The 24,583-nt window shown below is 35.3% G+C and overlaps 1 protein-coding gene across 1 annotated transcript in view; it reads left to right on the top strand.

Annotated features, from left to right (window-relative positions):
• The window catches only part of COL24A1 (collagen type XXIV alpha 1 chain), a 299,775-nt gene that overhangs the window by 216,638 nt on the left and 58,554 nt on the right, over positions 1-24,583 (top strand). Inside the window, 8 exon segments of the mRNA XM_054566926.1 lie at positions 1,320-1,373; positions 2,984-3,091; positions 6,005-6,058; positions 6,528-6,581; positions 7,231-7,287; positions 9,259-9,312; positions 24,013-24,066; positions 24,173-24,226. Of these exon segments, the coding sequence (XP_054422901.1) occupies positions 1,320-1,373; positions 2,984-3,091; positions 6,005-6,058; positions 6,528-6,581; positions 7,231-7,287; positions 9,259-9,312; positions 24,013-24,066; positions 24,173-24,226 (489 nt within the window).

Here is a 24,583-nt window from a genome sequence, read left to right as displayed (position 1 = left end):
ATCTTCAAATATGCGCAAAGGTTTCCTGTGCAAACGTTCTGAGTAGATCCATTATTGAGCTCTTCAGTGTAAGTCTAGTCCTTTTTAAGTTTTAATACATCATCTCACTTCATCTTAATAACCCTTTGAAGAAGTAGTGTTATACCCCTTTTATGTAACAGGAAACTGAGGCCTTTAGAAGTTAAATAACCTACCTATGTTCATTTGGCTGTTTGGTGACAGAGTCAGAACAGGAAACAGAAGCGGTCTGACTTTTAGCAGTTCACACTGTTAACCTCTGTGACAGTTAATTAGTCTCTATTTAAAAGTTTGTATTAGCCACAAAGTCTCAGGTTAATGCAACTATAATTTCAACCTCTGGATGCAGCTAGAACTACAGCAATAGAACTTAACCACTTCGGCCTCCAAATTTAGTGACTTTCTGAGGCTAGAAAAGCATTTGTTCAGAAGCATAGGGCATGAGTCATTTCCTTAGGTATCTGTTTATTCGTTCAACAAATATTTATCAAGAGCCTACATAGCACAGTGGTAAACCACAATTTATTTCTTGTCTACATCATTTTTGCAGTTTTCCCAGCTTTGGGATGCAAGTTTGAGATTTCCATTTTCATTTCTAACTGATGCAAGGAATTCTGTGATTAATTACTAGCCATTGTAGAACTTTCGACTTGGCTTACTGTGGGTCTCATTGAAGCCTAACCATTGTTGACCCTGCAAACTCACATGACATTTAATATTTTTTGTTTACTTTTTACTAAAAATAAAATTTTATACTGAATTTTAGTCACTTTTATCTAAACAGTAGATTGACATGAAAATATTGTTTTAAACAGTTTAATATGACTATCTCCTTTTCTCCCACAGATCACAGAATGCCTCTTTAATCCCCTACTCCAATGAAATTTTGAGTCTCCTTGATAGATACGTTTTGTAACCTTATCCATTCAACAAGATGTTGAACCCATAGTACCTCAAAGAAATGCTGAAATAAAAGCATTTGGATTTACTTTAGTTACATTCTTGCTAATTAAAATGGGTATACTGAAACCAAGAAATTTTCTTCCTCTAATAAATAAATAACTGCTTAATTTTGTTTATCTTGGACAGCCTGTACATGTGAATTTTACTCACATGTAACAGCTATTCTTCTAAGTCATAGTGACCTCTTTTTAAATAATTATACAAACACAATATTGTGGAAAAGTAACTCTCATTTTTACTTAGTCTTTAATTCAGTGCTTGTGTGACATAACTATTTAAAAATTCCATCTAGTACTTTATTTAGCAGTTTACTTTACTTTTTTATATTGACTGTTCAGGGACCTGAAGGAATTTTGGGAACTCCGGGACAAAGAGGTCGTCCAGGAAAAAAGGTAATTTTTTTAACTTCATTTTAGGCTGGTTTTCATTCCTCTAATGTACCCAGGGCCCCAGAGAATGCTCTGGTGTTTTTATTTGCATTCTATATAACGTAATAAAGAGCTATAAATTTACCTTAAAAAGGATCATTTGTATAAATTAATATTTAATTTCTCTTAGCAGTACTTATCACCTTAATTATTTGAAGGCAAATTTTCCACTTTCTAGTTTCTAAAAAGATCTTTCCTTCTCCTGTTTGCCAAAAACTTTTTAGTAGACCAGAAGCCAGAAAAGAGAAAAAAGGAAAATACTATACCATTTGTGCTATTTAGTAACAAGTAAAATGTTTAAGAGAAAGGAATATGATTAGAATATTTAAGGGTCATTAATGTGTTTTTAATTGGAAAGGTTAATAATTGATTTTATTTTTCTATATATTAACTAAGAAACACAAGTCATGAGTGTTTTATTTGCTCCCTTTACATTTTAAGTGATGTATAATTTTAGTACATCATAATTAAAAATTAATTTTTATATGGGGTCAATTATTTACTCAGGTACTGGTAAGACATAGAAATGATTTTCCCAATGAACATCGCTTCTGAATATTTTTAGTATAATTAACTTCAAATAACACCATATTCTAGTTCCCAAAGTCTAATTCTATCATTTCTGCTAATATATACCTAGTCCATCTTTCTCATAATTTGGGGACAGTATAGTGATAATAAAAGATTTAAAAAATGAATGAGGTGAATATTCTTGCTCATGAATATTGAAGTCTCTTTCTGGCATACGTAGTTTTACACCTAAAATCAACATTAGAAGTAGGATAGGGCAGGTCCTTAGAACAGCCTGCACCCTTGGGAAAGCCTGTAAATTATTATGAATACTAAACGTTTTTTCACTGACTATGATCACAGTTGAGTTTTTCTTTGTGTGTACTTGAATATCAAGAGTAGAACAGGTTGGCTTCCATGTTCAGAAAATGAATTACATCACTTAATGTTGTTCAAGAGCAGTTATATTTTGGTGCCAGAGAATGATCAGTCAGCCTAATGGAAAACAGAAGATAACTAGTTTTTAGAAGGATGTAAAATGATATGAAACTGTTAGAGATGTTTAAAGGCAAACTCCAACCAGTGAGTGATGATCCTGCAGATACAGACCTGCATACTAGAGGCTTTTTACATTAAACAGATCTTTGTGGCATTGACATGCTCTATAGAAACAGGCTTCTCAATAGGGCCTATGTTTTCTCATGATTTTAATAAATATATACATGCATGTGTACATACATATGTACGTTTCAAAATTCTGAACAAAACTTGCTTATTTGTAACTCAGCATGAGCACCAGATCTCCCTTGCTTATTTGGCCAAAATAATTTTTAAAAATTCTTTTACCAAAATTACTTTTAATTATATTTTTAAGATAACCTATTTGGTAATGGTATGTTATAATCATCAGTGGTGATCTGTAGTGCTATTAAGTTAAAGCAAAGTTGCTATTTATAGGATTTTGCTTACTACATCTGGAGTCATTCAAATATATGATATAGTTAAGTAATAGAAGTATAAATCTGTTTTTCCTTACTTTTTTCTCTTATTAATGACATCCACAGGGTGATAAAGGACAAATAGGGCCCACAGGAGAAATTGGAAGCAGAGGCGCTCCTGGACAAATTGGGGAAAGTGGTCCTAAGGGTGCCAGAGGGACCAGAGGCGCTGTGGTTAGTATTTGATTTGTTTCCAGAACTAAGTTCACTGAGGATGGAAAAGAAATGTATCCATGTCCTTAAAGCGTCGTCCCTTGATTAATTTTACAGGGAAAGCAATAGTTCCATTGAAAATAATCTACCTCCATGGGACGGGGAGAGTTGTAAGCATTCCACAGTACTTAAATGGCTTAGTGGTTTCTGGACATGAAAAAGGAAGGAAAAAACTTAAAATGGAAATAAAATATGAAATGAGGTTTAAAAATATCAGATTATAACTCTTAACCTAAGCAGAAAAGTTTATATGCCTTGCACTTAAAATCGGGATTTAATATCTGTATAAAACTCTGTTGTCATGGCTGAGTTTTGCTTTGAAATTAGGTTTACTTGAAAATGGGTTTTCTTTATATGCTTGGACTCCTTATAGAGAAAAATTGTCTAACCTCTGTGGTAAATCTCCATTACACCTAATAATAATTAATCTTTTGGATGAACTTTACATGATGTTGACAACAAGGGTGGCACGATACTTCTGAACCTTTAATAGCAGCTCTGTACTGCTAATACTCGAATGTTGGGACCTGTTCAGAAAGTTACAACATGAGAGATGCAAAATATTTAAGAGATTATCCAATTTAGTCTTTTCACTGTGTGCTTATTTACAAAATAGATGTGTATTTCCCAATTTCCACTTAAATGTCACAAATGCTAGACTTCTCACCAAGGCCTTCTGGAGAACATTGCATAATTCCTCTATTTCAAGGTTTCCCTCAGGCTTATATTAAGTATTCCATCCCTTACTGCCATCTTACTACTCCAGATCTTTTTTACTTTTGTGTAAATTACTAATATTTTTTGTCTTTGAATGATGCATTCAAAGACATTATATAATGATTAATTTTTAATAAACATAAAAATTAATTTATTTAAAGAGCATTGCCTTCAAAATACACTTCTACTCTGGATTTTCTCTATAAAGAATAGTCACTTTTTAAATTTTGACACTTTCCCAAGCTACCTTTCCAGGAGGTGTCTCCAAATTTACACTTTCATCACCAATACTTCACATTAATCCTTTTAATGTTTGACAATTTGATAAATTAAAAAGTGTGTTTCATTATTTTTCTATTTACATTTCCCTGATTGCTAAGCTAAGTACAATAATTCACATTTTTTCCCCCTCTGGAAGTTTCCTTTTTGGATACACTGTACACGTTTTTCTATTAGGTTGTTGTCTTTTTCGTACTGATTTGCAGTAAGTCCTTATACATTTTAGACATTATATTTTATTAAATATGCTGCAAACTATAACACAAATATTTTTCCCCTTCCATCATTTATCTTTTAATATTGCTTATGATATCTTTTACTGTACAAAAGGTTTTAACTTTCACCGTCAAATTTGTCAGTCTTTCCTATACAATTCTAAGTGGTTTTTTATTTGTTAGAAATGCCTTCCCTACATATTTTCATATCCTCCTTCTAATACTTTTATAGCTTTAATTTTTTAAATCATATGGAATTTATTTTTGCTATGATATTAATTGCAAAAGACTAATTTTCTTTTGTACAAATCGATAGTCAGTTGTCTCAACACCATTTAACAGTTTTCCACTTTTCAGAAATGCTACCATTGCTGTAAAATATTCATTGCTCTGCTTTTATTCTATTTTCTTCTCTCAATCCATGAGCCCATTGTGGGGGAGTCAATACAACATTATTTAAATTATGATACTGTTATGGTGTCCTTCGAGATCTGTTTGGGGAAATACTCCAGAATTTATTTTTCTGAAAAATTTGTTTCTTGCTATGATTTCCTCTTTCATGTAAACTTTAGAGTTAGCTCAAGGTTTTTTAATAGTGAACCTTTCAATAGAAAAACACCATATGTCTTTGATTACTCATATTTTATCTATCCTCCAATAGTTTTGTTTTCTTTATCTCTGTCCTTACAACTTTGTTGTTAGGTTTATTGTTAGTTGAACAGATTTTATTATTTTTAATGTAATCCTTTTTCCATTACATCTTTGGTGCTGTGTAAGAAATCTGTTTTTATGTTTTGACTTTATATCAACTTTAATTAATTTAGGTGATTCTCGTGGGTTCTTTAGATAAATAATCATACCACCTCTTCTTATTTCTTCCTGACTTACTACATTGATTAGAATTTGTGTTTGGTGTAATGTGTGGATAGTCACAGACCCATTCTGTGCTTTAATTTACTCATCTCCCGTTTATTTGGAGAATCAATAGGAGAGTTGATGTGGAACCTTTTTGATATTATGAAAGCTAGGACATTTTTTGGATCATTATTTTTGCTTTTTTAATTGTCTGAGACATCTTTCATCTTTAAACTAAATGCCTTTAGTTTAAAGGCATTTACTGATTAGCCTTTAATTTATATGGTTTATTCATCTGTAAAGTATTAGTAATAAAAGGAATCATAGGGTGATTATTGAACACAGGTTTTCAATCATTCTACTTTAACAGCTTTGATCAGAGCTAAAACTGTTCAAAGCATCTGAAACTATCGATGAGTACAGAGTTCCCCTGATCCCATCACAACAATTTCAAAAATTATCAGGCTTCACTCTCTAATCTTCATTGATGCACATCACCACAAACTTTGACAAATGCAAGGTACATTTCCAAGAATTTACTAGAAACCTGCGGGATACTGACAATTGAAAGCATTCCTCTTAATATGATTGAGGATGTCTATACCAGAAATAAGCCAAAAAGACATTTTTTGTGGGAGTTCTGTGGCTCAGAAGAAAAATAAAGCAAAAGACAGTGTTATTTTTTGTTTTCCCCTATCAGATTAAGTAGAACTTCATAACTTGGAAAACAATCTAAATTTTAAATATAGGAGTACAAGTTTAATGACTTAAACAATTGTCTGTGTTCTAATATTTCCTTTCTTTTAAGGGACATATAGGATTAATGGGACCTAATGGAGAACCAGGAATTCCAGGATATAGAGTAAGTAACTCTGGTTGGAAGTTAAGGAGTATATTTACATGAAAACATTTACACAAAGATGTTATCCCAAATGTGCAAATTAGGATGAAATATCTTTGACAGACCTTTTTAATATATGTAGGCCTCATCTCCCTGTAGAGTGAATCCTATTTTTCTTACAAAGTAATGCACTATCTAGCCCTGGCTGGTGTGGCTCAGTGGACTGAGCACCAGCCTGCAAATCAAAAGGTCTCCAGTTTGATTCCCTGTCAGAGCACATGCCTGGGTTGTGAACCAGGTCCCCAGTAAGGGGCATGCGAAAGGCAAACCACACATTGATATTTCTCTCCCTCCCTTCCCGCCTCTCTAAAAATAAATAAATAAAATCTTAAAAAAAATAATGCACCATCTAATGGTGTGGCCCTAGTAGTATTAGGTAGAATGTGTACAGATGATATCAAAAATGTCTACTCACTTGTCCTTTTGTTAGGGTCATCAAGGTCAACCAGGACTTTCTGGGTTGCCGGGACCTAAAGGAGAAAAGGTGTGTGTGTGTATATTGACTTTTTAATCCTAAAGTTAAACATTGAATTCATGTATTCTTTGTGAAAGTATGCATGCAAACATTTTCAAAGAATTAAAGAAGCACTTCTCAATTTGGGATGTATTGCAAATTCTAGGAGAAAAACAAAGAAATAACAAGGGATGAATATTTCAATAATCATTAAAATGTCTTCCATAGGTTCTTTTCAAGATTGAGGTGAACTGATATATGTTAAAGTATTTTGCAATTTGTAAAACTTTGTAAAAGTAAAATTAAGTACTTATTGAAAGAGATTGGGAGACCCTAGATTAAATGACTAACAATAGTACATTTATAGTAAAATGTTTGATGAGTTATGAAAAACTATGACAGAACTCTTGATTTGTAACATCATTGGAAAACTGACACTGTGAAAATTCTTAAGCTGTTTTTTATGTAATTAAAGGGGACTGACATTTCCAAGTAGAACCACATATGAATTACAGCTGTGTATAAAATATCATATGCTAAATTTTATAGGTAAAAGTTTTCTATTTAAAAAAGGTAAAACCAGATCATGTATTTCATAACATATTAGAAAATAATAATAGGCTGCACATTTTACAGGTTTTCTTTTAATTTTTTTTATAAATTATTATCATCATTATAGGGTTATCCAGGAGAAGATAACACAATCCTAGGACTACCTGGGCCTCGAGGTGAACCAGTAGGTCTTTTTCTGAAATTATTTTGATGTTTCAAGACAAAATGCAATTGCTATAATAGATTGACAACATCAATCACATCCTTTCAGGAGTTTTATTTTGTTAGTTTTGTAACATGACTTTTGTAGGAAAGCAGTATTTATGGTCACATGATCTAAATATGAAAGCTATTTTTATCCAGGTCAAGTTCCTTAGTACAATATACAAGTTTAATACAGTGACTTTCTAAATCTAACTTCCAGCATTAAATGCATGATAACACCCTTTGTAGAACCTATTTAAAATGTACATGCTATATCCCTGACCTGTGTGGCTCACTTCATTGGGCATAGTCCTTACAAAGTGAAAGACTGCCTTCCTAATTCCCAGTCAGGGCACGTGTGCGTTGCAGGTTGGTCCCACGTTGTGGCACATTCGATCAGTGTTTCCCTTTCACATTGATATTTCTCTCCCTCCCTTTCTTCCTCCCTTCCTCCTCTCTAAAAAAGAAAAAAAAATTTAAACTTACATACTATAGAAATTGTAGGGTAGATATTTGTTTAATCATCACATGCAGATTTATTGCTGATGTTTTTAAAAATCTGATTTGTATGTTTACCCACAGCAAATAATTTCAAGACACATCTAACCAATTATTAGAACTAAGACTTTTTAAAGATCACTGATCTACAGTTTCCTAATTCAGATTTTAAGGGCTAACTGTCCACGGGTTTTGAAAATTAGCTGTTGTAGTAAATTAAACAAGTAAAATAAAAATGCTTAGTTGACAGAAATAAATATAATTTGTTAAAAGGATAAAAGAACCCTAAAGCAGAAGGATCACGGTATGGAGTCACTCCTGGTATTTTTAACTGGCTCTTTGGAGATGCTTGAAAGTTATACATTGTTTTAGAAATAGATAGGAAAGAGTCCAGAATTTTTTTGATCAAATCAAGCTTAGAGACAAACTTATTTTTAAGAATATATAAGATTATTTACTAAAAATGTTCTAGGCTCTCTAAACCTCTGAGAGGAAAAAATATGGAAATAATGCAAAAATGTAAAAGCAAATGGAAAAATATGGGCAAATAGAATATAGTAGGGCTTCTTTTTCCTGAATTCAGGTATGCCAGGGTCAAAGAATGTCACTGAAATTTAATAAATATATTAAAAGCCTACAGCTTATCATAGCAAAAATTTTATATTAGAAATCTTTAGAAAAGTTAGGAGTGTGAATTTATTAGATTACTTTCTACCTTAAGCATTAAAATTAATAAGTACAGTGTTTATTAGGTTAATTTATGTCAAAATTTTAATATTTCACAGATTAGAGAATAAAAATAGAATTTCTGATTAAGAACAGTAAAGTAGGGTTAGCTATTAGATACTTTTAAAAGATCATTAAATGTAATTTTTTCCTAATTAGTGGAACTAAGTGGCTTAGTGGTCCTTCTTAAATCTTTTTCAATCATCTTGACTTTAAGAATGAAATTAATTTTGATATCATGTATGACATGCTTTATTCACCTGAAAATTTATATTTTTCCATAGTCTAAAATCATTTATGTAAATTAAATACTATTTTGAGATTCCTTTTTTTATTTCTAGTGAATTTATTGGGATGACATTGGTTAATTATATAGGTTTCAGGTGTATAATTCTATAATACATCTTCTGTATATTATATTGTATGTTCCCCACCCAAACTCAAGTCTCCTTCCATCATCATTTCTGAATGTTTATATTGAATTGTACTTCATTTCTTAATAGTTTTTCTAGCAGAATTGTGAGAATCTCTTTAAGTCAATGCTTATGATGTCCTTGGTGTTATTGAGATTCAATTGTTTGAAATTAGTTAATAGAACTAAATACATTTATTATACATTTGGTTTCATATTTTTAGGAAAAAAAATCCACACTGACAATATCATCTGCATTTACAGATTTTTAGATCCAGCTATGAAATTGATCATTTTTGCATGTGGTCTCTGTAGGGTCCAATGGGGGAACAAGGAGAGAGAGGGGAGCCTGGAGCAGAGGGATACAAGGTAATTACTGCAAATTTCACATCTTGCTTCCAAGTTTGAATAGGGTTCTCTGTTGGTCTGCTCAGTTTCAAATGAAAGTGACTATCATTCAGATAATTATTAGTGTCCTATTTTTTTTTGACACTGGAAGAAGTCTAGCTCTTTGTACTTTCTGTTCCTTCTTTCTAGAATCATCTTCATCTCTTTCCATTGCTGCTTTCATCTAGATGTCAGCTGAAATGTTACTTCCTGAGAGGCCTTCTCCAGCTGCCTTTTCTAGCCATCACTTTGTATCTTATTACTCAGTTGTCCTTCATGATATGTAATGGTATCTACAATATCTTATTTTACATATTTGGTTTTTTGTTTATTGTCCATCTTCCACCACCAAAATTTAGTATCCATGAAAATAAGACTCTTGCGTGTTTTTTTAATTATTACATCCCCAATTTTTAGACCACAAAGTTACTGGTATATAGCAGGAATTCAGTGAAGAGCTGTCAGATGGATGGATAAATTATGTTCTCAAGCTTTATGTCAGTTCTTACTCTCATCCATTCTTAGAAAGACTTTATGAGACCAACTTCATCAGCCAAAATTAGACTATGTGTAGCATTTATTGTGTCATTTTTTTATCAACACAGTTGTTTTGAGGATGTTCTGTATTCCTGCATTATATCTCTCCCATTTCTGTTTGCAATGTCAGTTCTTAAATGAAATCTGCTCTTTTCTTATACTTCCTGTCATATTTCTTTGCTCACAATGTTCTCTGCCTGTTCACAATATTATATAATGTTTACTTACATAAATCCTATCTAGTTTTTATAATCTAGTTCAAACTACCTTTTCTCCTGACCCACTCTAACAGCAATCTTTCCCTCTTCTGTAATCCTATAATATATATTATTTATAGAAGTTATGTAACACAAATATTTTGCTATCTTCTGTTGCTAATTATCTTTCTCTCACAGGTATTTTAACTTTCCAATTTTGAATATGGCTTCTTTTTTCTTGTACAATTTCTTGTTCTAAGCCTGTAAATAATAGTACATAGATCATATGTACATAAATATAATTCATTTTAAATAATGAATCGATGGGCTATTTGATCCAACATACCCTGCTTTCATGTAAAATTTCTGTGATCTTGTCTGAAATGAAGTCTTACAGAGCCAGATTGAATGGATAGCTAGTAAGTAAACAACTATTATTAATAAACTGAGTTTCTCAAGCCTGAAATCTGAAAACCCAACTTTTACTTCCTCAAACTCTCTTTGAAGCAAATGTTGAAGGTAGCCTAAATGTTTGTGAAATTGTGATGACCATCTTCTGTTTCCAATTTATATAACATTTATATCTACAAGTGTTTCCTAATCCAAGGAATCCAGTGGCTTTACTTAAAACTAGCTTTTCTTTGGGTTGTGACGCCAACCCACTGCTTCCAGCATAATTTGAGAAGCTTCTTGAACTTCCTTAGCTTTTTCTGTGACCTCTCCACACATTGTCAGAAAAATCAGATTCTTGCAATATCTTCTTTTGGCCTCTACTATTAGGTAGCTAAATCAGCATGTTTACTGGCAAACAGTTAACTATTCTTCTGGAAGAATAAAAGAGTCTCTTCACTGGCTAGCAGAAGAAAAACCCTGGCCCCATTTTTCTGGATAGTCATACATTCTTCTGAAATACTTCACCAGAGGGAAACTTTTCCCTAGATGCACTTTGGAATCTATTCTCGTCCCTCATTCAAAAATACTCTTGATGAAGTTTTCAACTGTGGATGTTTCATGTACTGGTTTGACCTCCCCCCGCCCCCGCCATCTTTCTTTCTGTCTTTGTCTATGCTTCTGTCTTATTCTGTCCTTAGGCTCTGAGGATCATTTTACCATTTGTTGATGGTTCTATTCTAAACAGTCACCTCATGCCAGACAACCACAATAATTTTATTACTTAGAAATATCAAAGTCATGAATATTCACACTTATTTCCTGCCAAGTTCTCCCAAGGACAAGCTTGATTCACAATGGGAATTATGCTTTATATTTAGAGTTAGATTACTCTTTTGTAGTTTCAGGTTATAATTTTAAATATTTGCTTTTCTTTTTTGAGAGAAGTTGATTTTATTTTTTATTGAATACACTGGGGGGACATTGGTTAATAAAGTTATATAAGGTTAATAAGGTTATAAGTGTACACTTCTATGACACATGACCTGTATGTTGCACTGTGTGCCCACCACCCAAAGTCACACCATCTTCCATCACCATGTATTTGTCCCCCTTTACTCCTTACTACTCCCACCCTCTCCTCTTTGGTAACCACCGTACTGTTGTCTGTGTCTATGAGTTTCAGTTGTATATCACACATATGAGTAAAATCATATGGTTTACTTTTTCTGACTGAATTATTTTACTTAGCATAATACTCTCAAGGTCTGTCCATGTTGTTGCAAATGGCCGTATTTCATCTTTTCTTATGGGTGAGTAGTATTCCATAGTGCCATGGTACCTCAGTACTTGTCTTTAATTCATTCCGGAACTCGTGATGAGTACTGAAACCAATGAGTACCAAGTAAGCAACAAATGAAGCATTTTCTCTTGCGGGGTAGCATCTCGTACAAGTTATAGCAACTGCAACAAGTCCCCAGCAAGCGCCGAATGCTGAAACATTTTTTTCTCATCAAATTTGATACATACAGGGTTTGCCGAGTTCTGAAGCCAGTGAGTACCGAGGTATAACTGTATGTATGTACCATACCTTCTTTATCCAATCATCTATCGAAGGACACCGGTTGTTTCCATGTCTTGGCCACTGTGAATAATGGTGCAATGAACATAGGGGTGCATATATCTTTGTGAATGTTTTCAAGTTTTTTGGGTAGATACCCAAAAGAGAGATTGCTGGGTCATATGGTAACTCTATTCTTAATTTTTTGAGGAACCGCCACACTGGTTTCCATAGTGGCTGTACTAGTTTACATCCCCACCACCAGTGAATGAGGGTTTCTTTTTCTCCATATCCCTTCTAACACTTATTATTACAGGTGTGAGGTGTTATCTCATTGTAGTTTTGATTTGCATTTCCCTAATAGCTGGTGAAGTTGAGTATCTTTTCATATATCTGTTGGCTGTCTGTATGTCTTCTTGGGAGAAGTGTCTGTTAAGGTCCCCTAACCATTTTTTAATTGGATTGTTTGTTTGATGTTGAGTTGTGTTAATTCTTTATATATTTTGAATATTAACCTCTTCTCAGAGCTATTGTTTGCAAATTTCATCTCCCATTCGATTGGTTGACTTTTTGTTTTGCAGTCAGTTTCTTTTGCTGTACAGAAGCTTTTAAGTTTGATATAGCAATTTATTTTTCATTTTGCCTTCACTTCCCTTGCCTTTAAGGTCAAATTCATAAAATGTTCTTTACAACGAAATTCCATAAGTTTAATCCCTTTGTTTTCTACTATGTAATTTATTATTTTAGATCTTATATTTGTGTTTTTGGTTCATTTTTAATTGATTTTTGTACAAGGTGACAAACTGTAATAGAGTTTCATTCCTTTGCATGTGGCTTTCCAATTTTCCCAGCACAATTTACTGAGTAGGCTCTTTTCTCCATTGTGTATTTTTGGCTCCTTTGACAAAAATTACATATGGTTTTATTTCTGGGACTCACATCTGTTCCATTGGTCTGTGTGTCTGTATTTCTGCCAATACCATGCTGTTTTTCTCAATTATATTTTATTGATTATGCTATTATAGTTGTCCTGATTTTTCCCCCTTTGGCTGCCTCCACCCAGCACCCCTCCTCCCTCAGGAAATCCCCACACTGTTATTCGTGTCCATGGGTCATACGTGTAAGTTCTTTGGCTCCTCCATTTCCTATACTGTGCTTTACATCCCCATGGCTATTCTCTAACTACCTGTTTGTACTTTTTAATCCCCTCACCTCTTCGCCCATGCCCTACACACCTGCCTCCCATCAGGCAACTGTCAAAATGCTCTCCATATCCATGATTCTGTCTTTGTTCTTGTTTGCTTAGGTTGTTTTTTAGATTCAATTATTGATAGATATGTATTTTTGCGTTTTTAATGTTCATAGTTTTAATCTTTTTTTAAATAAATCCTTTTCACACTTCATATAGTCATGGTTTGGTAATTAACCTATTTAGTTTTTTTAAACTCCTTTAATATTTCTTGTCTGGGAAGCTGTTTATCTGCCCTTCAATTCTAAATGATAGCTTTGCTGTGTAGAGCAATCTTGGATATAGGCCCCTGCTTTTCATGACTGAATATTTCTTGCCAACCCCTTTTAGCCTGCAAAGTTTCTTTTGAGAAATCAGCTGACCATCTTATGGGAACTCCCCTATAGGTAACTAACTGCTTTTCTCTTGCTGCTTTTAAGATTCTCTCTCTATCTTTAAATTTTGGCATTTTAATTATGATGTGTCTTGGTGTGGGCCTCTCTGCATCCATCTTGTTTGGGACTCTCTGTGCTTCCTGGACTTGCATGGTAATTTCCTTCACCAAATTAGTTTTCTTTCATTATTTTTTCAAATAGATTTCCAATTTCTTGCTCTTTCTCTTCTTCTGGCACCCCTAGGATGTGAATGTTGGACCTCTTGCAGTTTTCCCAGAGGCTGCTCACATGATCCTCATTTTTTTTCATTCTTTTTTCTTTCTGTTCTGATTGGCTCTTTTTTGCTTCTTCATGTTCCATATCCTTAATTTAATCCTCGGCTTCATCTACTCTACTGTTGTTTCCTTATAAATTGTTCTTGATTTCAATTAGTATATCCTTCATTTATGACTAGATCTGTTTTATGCTGTTTAGGTCCTCACTAAGTTCCTTGAGCATCCTTATAACCAGTGTTTCAAACTCTGCATCTGATAGATTGCTTATCTCCATTTTGTTTAGCTCTTTGTCTGGAGTTTTGATCTCTTCTTGTATTTGGGCCATGTTTCTTTGTCTCCTCATTTGTAATAGGTGTCCTGTAGGGTCCAGTGGCACAGCCTCCCCATCACCCAAGCTGAGTACTCAAAGTGTGCCATTTGTGTGGGCTGAGTACCCCTTCTTCTTGTAGTTGAGCCTTGGTTGCTTTTGGCAGATCAATCGGAGGGATTTACTCATGCCCATCAGTTGCAAGGACTGGCTGTGACCACTTACCACCAACTCCCACCCTCTGTTGAGAATCAGCTGTGCAGGGGTAGCGTGGTGGTGCTCTGACATGGTCTGTAGCTCTCCCCTGGGTGCACTGGGTGCTCTGGCCTTGGGGTTTCCCAGGTAGTGCAGGCCAAGATCAGCCCCCACCTGTCTTTCCTTGGGGCCATCCTGCCTGAGCTATAAAGCCATATGAAATGTCTGATATTTGTGCTGGGCTTGGAGATTCCCAAGTGAAGCCTAGCTGTGAATCTGGGCTGGCTCCTGCTAGTGACAGGACTGGGGCTCGCTGAGTTCAGCTGTTGCTTGTTTGAGAGGATTTAGGAAGTTGTAGAGCACGAGCCAAGACCAGCCATTCATATGGAAAAACAGCTAGGGTGGGCCCGTAAATTGGGGGAGGGTGGAGTCGCTGGGGATCTGGTCAACCAGGTCAAACAGTGTTAGCCAGGTTGATGGAGTCTCAGAAATGGCACCAGCTTGCCAGCTCTGTTGGGGGAGGGTTTAGCAAAGGGAAAGTGGCCTCTGCTCACCTTGATGCCAGACACCTCACTTTCTCCCTGTTACCACTGGTGCCTTTCAAGTTGCTACCCTGGTACTTGAGCTCAGAGGGAGTTAAGTCTGAGTAGGTGAGTCCATGTGTGGGTTCTTGAAGAGGAACTGCTTGGAGCTTCAGCAGTTTCTTCTGCCTACTCAATCCCCATTGTTTTTTGCTGCCAGAAATTGTGGGGCCTTTTCTTCCTGGCACTGGAACCCTGGGCTAGGGGGCCTGGTGTAGAGCTAAGACTCCTCGTTCCCAATATATCCCCCCTGAATTTTTATCCACCACTCATGGGCGAGGGACTGTTCCACATGTGCACCCCTCTTACCAGCCTGGGTGAATGTGGTTTCTTTAATTCTGTAGTTGTCAGACTTCCATTCAACTTGATTGCTGATGGCTCTGAATGATGGTTGTTCTGTATTTTAGTTGTAATTTTGATGTGGCTGTGTGAAGAGGCAAGACATGTCTGCCTACACTGCCATCTTGACGAGAAGTGTCCACCATGCTGTTTTGATTATTGTAGTTTTGTAGTATAACTTTAGGTCAGATAGTCTGATACCTCTGGCATCATTATTTTGTCCCAGAATTGCTTTGGCTCTTCAGGGTCTTTAGTCAGGGTCTACAAATCTGATGATTTTTTGTTCTTGTTCTTTAAAAAATGGTATTTGGATTTTTATGGTGATTGCATTAAATTGGTCATATTACAGTTTTGGGTAATATGACCATTTTAACTATGTTGATTCTTCCTATCCATGAACACAGAATATTTTTCCATTTCATTTTATTTTTTTCAATGTCTTTCATTAATGCTTTGTGTTTTTCAGTATATAGGTCTTTCACATCCTTTGTTAAGCTTATTCATTGATATTTTATTCTTTTGGTTGCACTTGCAAAAGGATTTTTTTTTTCATTTCTTTTTCTGAAATTTCATTGTCAGTGTCCAGGAAAGCAGTGGATTTTTGTACATTGATTTTGTGTCCTGCAACAAGTATTTGTTTATTGTTTCTATAGTTTTTTGGTGGAGTCTTCAGGGTTTTCTATATATAGAATGATGTCACCTGCAAAGAGTGACACTTTCAGTTTTTTATTCCTAATTTGGATGCCTTTTATTTTTTTCTCTTGCCTGATTGCTTTGGCTAGGACTTCTAGAACTATGTTGATAAAAGTGCGAGAGGAGCATTCTCATCCTGTTCCTGATTTTAAAAGAAAAGCTTTCAGTTTTTCACCATTAGGTATGATATTAGTGGAGGGTTTGTCATTTATGGCCTTTATTTCATTGAGGTACTTTCCTTCTATACACATTTCATTGGGTGTTTCAATCATAAATGGATGTTGTATCTTATCAAATGCTTTTTCTGCATCTATTGATAAGATTAGATGATTTTTATCCTTTGTTTTGTTAATGTGGTATATTACATTGAATGATTTGTGTATGTTGAACTAAGTTTGTGCACCTGGAGTGAATGCCACTTGATAGTAACATATTATTTTTTGATGTATTGTATGTTATGTGTTAGTATTTTGTTTAGGATTTTTGCATCTGTATTCATAAGAGAGCTTGGTCTGTAGTTTTCTTTTTGTGTGTGTTATCTATTCCAGATTTTGGCATCAGGGTTATGTTGGCCTCATAAAATGTATTAGGAAGTATTGCCCTATATTCAATTTTTTGGAAGAGTTTGAGTAGGATAGGTATCAAATCTTATTTGGATGTTTGGTAGAGTGCGCTAGAAAAACCTTTTGATCCTGGACTTTTATTTTTCAGAGGTTTTTGATGGCTGTTTCAATTTCCTCACTGTTGATTGGTCCCTATTTAGATTTTACCATTTTTCATGATTCAATCTAGGAAGGTTATATATTTCTAGGAACTTACCCATTTTTTTCTAAGTTATTGAATTTGGTGGCATACAGCCTTTTATAGTATTCTAGTATGATCTTTTGTATATATGTGATATCAATGGTAACTTCTCCCTTTCATTTTTGATTTTGTTTATGTTTTTCTTTTTTTCCTTAGTGAGTATACCCTAGGGTTTGTCGATTTTATTAATCTTTTCAAGAACCAACTCTTCATAGTATTAATTTTTGTATAGTCTTTTTGTTCTCTATTTTATTCAATTCTGCTCTAATTTTTATTATTTCCTTACTTCTGTGGACACTCACTTGCATTTGTTCTTTTCTAGTTTTAAAGATGAAATGTTAGGTTGTTTACTTGGGATTTCTCTTGTTTCTTGAGATAGGCCTGTAATGGTATAAACTTGCCTTTTGTTACTGCTTTTGTTGCATCCCAGAAGTTTTGATATGTCATATTGTCATTCTCATTTGTCTTTATATATCTTGTGACCTCACCTTTTATTTCTCCTTTGACCCAGTCATATTTTAGTAGTATGTTGTTCAATTGCCACATATTTGTGTGTTTTTTTCCTTCCTTTTTGCCGTTGATTTCTAATTTCTAAGAATTGAGGTCAGAGAATATTTTAATCTTCCTAAATTTGTTGGGGTTAGTTTTGTGACCCAATTTATGGCCCACCCTTGAGAATATTCCATGTGTGCTGAAGAAAAATGTATAATCTGATATTCTTGGATGAAAGTCTCTGTAAATGTCATTTATTTCCATTTGGTCTAATGTGTCATTTAAAACCAATATTTCTTTATTGATTTTCTGTTCAGATGATCTACCTAGAGCTCTCAGTGGAATATTAAGATCCCCAATTATGATTGCTTTTTGTCACTTTCTTCCTTTAGTTCTGTTAGTAGCTGCTTTATATATTTTGGTGCTCCCTGGTTGGGTGCATATATATTGAGAAGTGTTATGTCTTCTTGATGTAATGTCTCCCTTCCCACTATAAAGTGTCTGTCTTTGTTTCTTGTTACCTTTGTTATCTTGAAATCTATTTTGTCAGATATAAGTATGGCTACATCTGCTTTTTTGTGGATGCTATTTGCTTGGAGAATCATTTCCACCATTTCACTTTAAGTCTGTCCTTGTCTTTGCACTTAGATGTGTCTCCTGAAGACAGCATATGGTTGGGTTTTGTTTTTTTATCTAATCTGCTATTGTTTGCCTTTTTATTGGTAAATTCAGTCTGTTTACATTTAGCGTAATTATTGATATATGAGGATTTGCTATAACCATTTTATCTTTTGTTTTCTGGTAGCTCTGTACCTTCATTCATTCTTTTCCTTCTGTTTTGGTCTGTTGTTTTTGTTTTGTGGTATTCCATACCTCTTTCTTCTGATTCCTCTTTTTTTTAAGTTACGTGTCTCAGTTTTGGAATTTTTGTGTGTGATTATGCTTAGGTTTATTTTTTTTTTAAGTTTCATATATAGTAATCCTTTTTCTTTTTAATATGTCTCATCTCCATTCTCTTTTGCAAATTCAGACCTTCATTCCCTCCCTTTTTATGTTTTTTGTCACAAATTATCCCTTTTTTATGCTGTAAGATTTTTGGTGATCTTACACATGGTTTTGTGACCTTTTTTTTTTCCTTTGTTTCAGGTAGAATAACCCCTTGAGTATTTTCTGCACTAGAGATCTTCTGGTGATAAATTCCCTCAGCTTCTGGGTGTCTGGAAGTCTTTATTTCTCTCTCATTACCTAAAGTATAACTTTGCTGGATATATTATTCTTGGCTGGTGATTTTTTTCAGTAGTTTAAATATTTGGTTCCACTCTCTTGGAGCTTACAGAGTTTCTGCTTAGAAGTCTGATGATAACCTAGTGGACTTTCGTTTATAGGTTACTTTTTGTTTTTCTCCAACAGTATAATCATGAATTTACGATAGGAGTTCTTCCTTTGTTATTAATGTTTGACAATTTTAATACAATGTCCCTTGGAGAAGGCTTGTTTGGAGTGAGGTAATTAGGTGTTCTGTTTACTTCTTGGATTCAAGGATCAAGCTCTTCCCATAGTTTTGGGTAGTTCCTGTCAACTATTCTGTTTGAATAAGCTCTCTGTTCCCATCTCCTTCTCCTCTTCTGGTATGCCTGTTATTCTTATATTGCTTTTTCTGATGGAGTCAGATAGTTCTCATAGAGTTCTTTCATTGTTTTATGCTCAAGTTTCTCTCTTCTTCCCTCATCATCATTTCTAGATTTCTATCTTCAGTGTGACTAATTCTTTACTCTATCTGGTCTGCTGTATTTCCTATGCATGCTAGTTCAAACTTCATCTCTTTTACTGAGTTTTTAAATCTCCAGAATTTTTTTTAAATATGTCAATCTCTTTGGGAAAGCATTCATTTTGTTTGTTGATTAGTTTTGTGAGTTCATTAAACTGCTTGTCTATTTTCTTACCTCTTATTTAGTTTTTCAGAACTGCAGTCTTGAATTCTGTCACTTAAGTCACATATTTCCATGTCTTTAAGTTTTTTTCCTGGAAGTTTTTCATTTTCTTTCTGAGCATCTTCACTATCTTGGTTATTCATGATATTTCATAGACCCCCTTCTCTGTCTAGGCATCTATGTATGAGTGGCATTTCCCTAATAGATTGATATAAAAAAATTCTATTACCAGTAGATGGCACTGAATCACAACTTTTTAAAGTCTCTTGCACTTTTCTGGCTTCGTAGATCTCTGTAGGGTGGTAGAAAATGAGAGGTGGGTGCCTCCCTGTGATCCAGCGCCCCAGCCCCAGGGATCCAACCCAACAGGGGAATGCAGTGGACAACAGGGCTCCATGAAATCCCAGTGCTGTCCACTGCAGCCGGGTGCTGCCGTCAATCTAGCCATGATGAGTGGGGGTTGAGGTCTGGAGTAACCCTGTTACTGTCTAAGTAGCTTTGTCTTCCTGTTAATGGCACCCTCTGACCTCCATGGAATCCTCCCTGTACCTTGACCTTGAGACCAGTCACAGAGTGTACTTTAGTACCTGTTCTTGGGTTTGCAGAAAATGTGCCTTGCCGTCTGACCTTAAGGGCAAAGGGAGGTAAGCTCTGGGAGTTTAAGGGGTGGCCAAGCTCTGTGGCTTTGTTTCACTGTCTGAAATGCTGATCGACAGACAACCACAGCCACACCTCTGTGCTGTGTCTCTGCCCGGGTCACTGGACTCAGCTGCAGCTTGCACTGCCCACTCCTGCAGGAATGCCCACCAAACGCTTTGTTCTTCCCAGCTAAAGGGAGTGTCAGCCACAACCTCATTTCTGCCCTCTCAGGGCTGAGCCCCACCATGAGCTCCAGCCTATAGGGCTGTGTCCCTGGCTCAGCTCAGCATTCCTCCCTCTCACCTTCCTGGTTCGCTCCCACTTGCCCACCTTTACATGTTTCAATGCTCAGATCTCTCAGGTGTGCTGTACATTGAGCAGGGAATCCTTTGTTAAATTATAGCTGTGCAAATTGTTGAAACTTCAAGGAGAGAGATCAAGGGGATCTCTTACGCTGCCATTCCTCTAATATCATACTTTGCTTTTCTATATATTGTATGTATGTTCATTTCACTCCAGTAAAATGTGAGCATTATCACTAAGCTTTTTTATTGTGCTAAAATATATAACATAAAATTTACCATTTTAACCATTTTAAAATGTGCAATTTAGAGACATGTAGTACATTTATGACATTGTGCAGCCATCACACACTACCTCATTCCTGAGTATTTTCATCATCCTGAAAAGCAAGTCTCTTACCCATTAAGCAGTCACTCTCTATTTTTCCAGCCTCTGGCAACCTCTACTCTGCTTTCTGTCTCTAGTAATTTATCTATTCTGGATATCTCATACAGATGGAATCATATTGTATAGATTTTGTGTATGGCTTCTTTCACTTAACGTAGTGTTTTCAAATTTCATCCATGTTATAGAATGTATCAGTACTTCATTCCTTTTGGGGGCTCAATAATCACCAAACTTTTTAAAAAACACTTTATTTAACATTCATAAATATTCTTACAATTGTAGTGAACTCACCCTTATGCTGTAGGAGAGAAAAATGGAATGGATAATGCAAATTTGTTTCCATTTGGCTGTGAACAATTGGAAACTATTTTAAATCCTTTTCATAATTCCTTGTTTTCCTCTTACAGAAACTAAAAATTACAAAGGTCAAGTATCTTTCTCATTATCAATAAATACTTAGCTAGGCATCATTATACATGATACATTTTATGTGTTATGTATAATAAAACCTCTGGTCATTCAACAAGCATATTTTGGAGTATCTGCCACAGGCCAGGGACCGAGCGAGGTGACATGACTCTAACACTGGGCACTCCAGACCCAGCCCCTGCCTCGTGGACATCCCACACAGAAGACATACAGAATAAGAATATTTTATCAGTATAGAAATTGGTACAGTAAATTAGAGTTGTCTTCCAGGAAACTATACATCACACAGGTCAGGATAAATTCATTTAAGTTGTGAGAGCATCAGAGCACATGGTGGGAAGAAGCATATTATACTGTCAACAGTCACTTTTAAGGATATGAGCAGATTCATGCAGACACCCAAGTTTAAGTCAGGCTAAACTTGAAAAACATTAAACAAATGATGTTCTATCCCAAACTCCGTTTTTACTTTGGTTTGGCCAAGGCTACAGAATGTTTTGCAGACAATAAAATAACAAGTAAATCTTCACTTGGCCTTCACTCCTTAGCATCAGACATTTATCCAAATAGCTATTGAACATCATCACAGGCAACTCGATCTCAATATGCCCATACTGTGGTATCATCCTCCTCCCCAAATCTGATCCTCCTCTTTTTTATGTCCTCAGGTCAGCAAATGGTACCACCAGACATCCAGCTGTCTGAGCCAGTAAATGAATCCTCCCTCTCTTTTCCTTTCTCTCCTCTCTCTCTGTCCCCTCCCCCTTCTCTCTTCTTCTCTTCTCTATTCATTCATCTCTTAAATTCAATTTGTTGCTTCTTTTAATTTCTTAAATCTCTGGAATCTAGCCACTTTGCCCTAGTTTAGTTTAGACTTTCACTATTTTTTGCCTGCATAGTTTCATTGTTTCCTAACTAGACTTTCTATACCTAGCCCTCTCAAATCCATTCTCCACATAACATATTCTGTCAGATGAATCTTTATTTATTTCCCTACGCTATTCTTTCTGCCAGAATGTCTTCCTTTAACTTCACTGCCTGGAACACTCATCCTTCAAGAGTCAGTTTATCATCACTTCCTTTATAAAATCCTCTCCGAGCACCCCTCAGCCATCCAACTGCTCCCACCTAATATCATCAGGCAAAATTAATCACTTCCCATAACCTTGGTTACATAACTTTATAATAATATTTACTCCAACATATTTAATTTTCACCATTGCAAAAAATATAGTCTTTGTCAATATTTATTAAACTGGAAAGGACCAGAAGAATTATAGCGAAGCCCCTAGTTAACAGGTTGGTTTTTGGTGAGATTTGTATCCAGACTTCTCAAAGCAAAGAGAGACAGTTGGCTATTCTATGAGTTCGTTTTAAAAAGCTCTGTGTAAAACTACAGACAAGAGTGGTGGCAAACTCACAATTCAGTTTTGTAGCTTTGTCCATATGCTCACTCTCACTTTACCAATCACTTCTCTCCTGGATCCTGTTGGGTAAGTGATCTATGTAACAGTCATACTTACTTGTACCAAGCTCTATCTTGATTGTTCTGATTCTGTTATTTTCTGGCTCTGCTTGTTTTGCTGGTGAGGGTCGTGTATTATAATGGTTTTCTCTTTAGCTATGGCCATGTACTATAGAAAGCTTTTCAAACTAGCCTTTCTCTCTAGCCACTCTTTACTTCCTTAAACAGGGTTTAGTTCCTTTATCAGTAAGTTGAATCTTAAAACCATAAACATTTGCCTCACAGAATGCAAACAAGAAGGCTTCAATTGATCTTTCTGTGGTAATAAATATTGTTACCCTGTGTATGCAATCCCTTCTCCCAGCCCGGAAAAAGGAGATAAGCCTGATAACTGTCTTTCCTATGGTATTTTTTTCCTCTAATAAACAGGTAGTAGAAAGAAAAAAAATCTGAAGTGAAGAAGACAGTAGGAAAGGGGGTAGAAGAGATTGCGCGCAGAATTCTTCATGTGTAACTCTCACCTGAAATGGCCCTGGATTGTTGCTAGTTTGTGTTTACACACTTGAAGGAAATGTGGTAGGTCAGCATTCCTTCTTAGAAGAGCTAGGATGGTGACAGATTGCTGAATGTCAGAGTCACTTGATGTGTATAAATATATAGAGTAGCGACTCCCAGTTTTTAATCCAGTAGATCTGTCCAAACAGCAGTAAACTTAGTATGTAAAAATGGGCACCATAGCACACTTCCACTGTGGGAATAGGTTGAAAAAAGAAATTTGTTCTCAATCCCTTTATTCCTTTGATAATTTGCTGTATTGGTTTCCTGAGCCTGCCATAACAAAAAACTACAAACTGGCTTAAAATAATATAAATTTATTTTTTCACAGTTCTAGAGACATGCAATTGGACATCAAGATGTCAGCAGGGCCATGCTCCCTCCCTAAACTCTAGGCTAGACTCCCTTTGGCCTTTCCCTGTTTCCTGTGGCTGACAATGTCCTCTGTGGCTACATTACTCCAGTTCTACCACTGTCTTGACATGGCCCTCTCCCTTGTTCCTTTGTTCCTTTGTTATTTCTCTGTGTGTGTGTGTGTGTGTGTGTGTGTGTGTGTGTGTGTGTGTGTGTGTTATAAGGGCACTTGTCAGTGGATTTATCCATGTGATGGATAACCCAGGATAGTCTCCATTTAAGATCCTAACTTAAGATCCAGTATTTGCAAAGACTCTTTTCGTAAATGTGATCACATTCACAAGTTTTGGGGATTAGGACACAGACATCTTTTGGTTGGCCACCATTCAACCCATTATATTAATCTACAAGGAAAAACAAAACATAACCAAAACTCACCACCCTTTCTCACCTACTGTACTATCCAGTGGCTGTTACATTTTATATTATTTCCAAAAGAGAATCATAATCTCTATGATATTTAAATTGAATTTTAAAACATTTTGCTATCACTTGAAATGATATTACCCTATTCTCTAAGTCACATTCTCCATCTACTCTAATAATACAATCTTTTCTATCCTAGGGTCATGTGGGTATACCAGGACCAAGAGGCACCATTGGACAACAAGGGCCTCCAGTATGTTTTGAAAACCTTCTTTGTCATTCTGGCATAAAAAAATAATGTTAATATATCTTATTTGGTCTCTCCTTCATAGTGATTTCTATTTTGGTTCCTATTAAAGGGTGAGCCAGGTGACCAAGGTGAACAAGGACTAAAAGGAGAGAGAGGATCTGAAGTAAGTTGATATTGTTTAAGGCAATTTGAAATTTATTGGTGCTTGAGAAAGCAGAGGCACAAGAAGTTGCTGTTCATTGTAATTTAAATGATCATTCACCCTTCCAGAGCAAAGATCACTGAAGGGTTCTAAACAGGGTATTTGTCAGTAATTGTATTGAAACATGATTATTGATTAATTTATGTGTTTTGACTGCCATCCAAATGTCCGTTTGCCAGCAGCCTACTCGGGCTTTGTGAAAATTGCCTAAATTTTTTCCAAAGTAATTGTCTTTTCTTAAGATTTCAAGCGAAAACACCACAAGCCTTAAAAATCAGCATTGCACTGTGAAAACACATCAGTTACACCTACTTAGTT

This window comes from Pteronotus mesoamericanus, unplaced genomic scaffold (assembly GCF_021234165.1).
Source record: "Pteronotus mesoamericanus isolate MK-2021 breed Mesoamerican mustached bat unplaced genomic scaffold, CSHL_Meso_final contig_181, whole genome shotgun sequence".
In the NCBI taxonomy this organism is placed as follows: Eukaryota; Metazoa; Chordata; class Mammalia; order Chiroptera; family Mormoopidae; genus Pteronotus; species Pteronotus mesoamericanus.
Note: the sequence above shows the minus strand (reverse complement) of the source record. Positions and strands in the feature narration are given on the sequence as shown.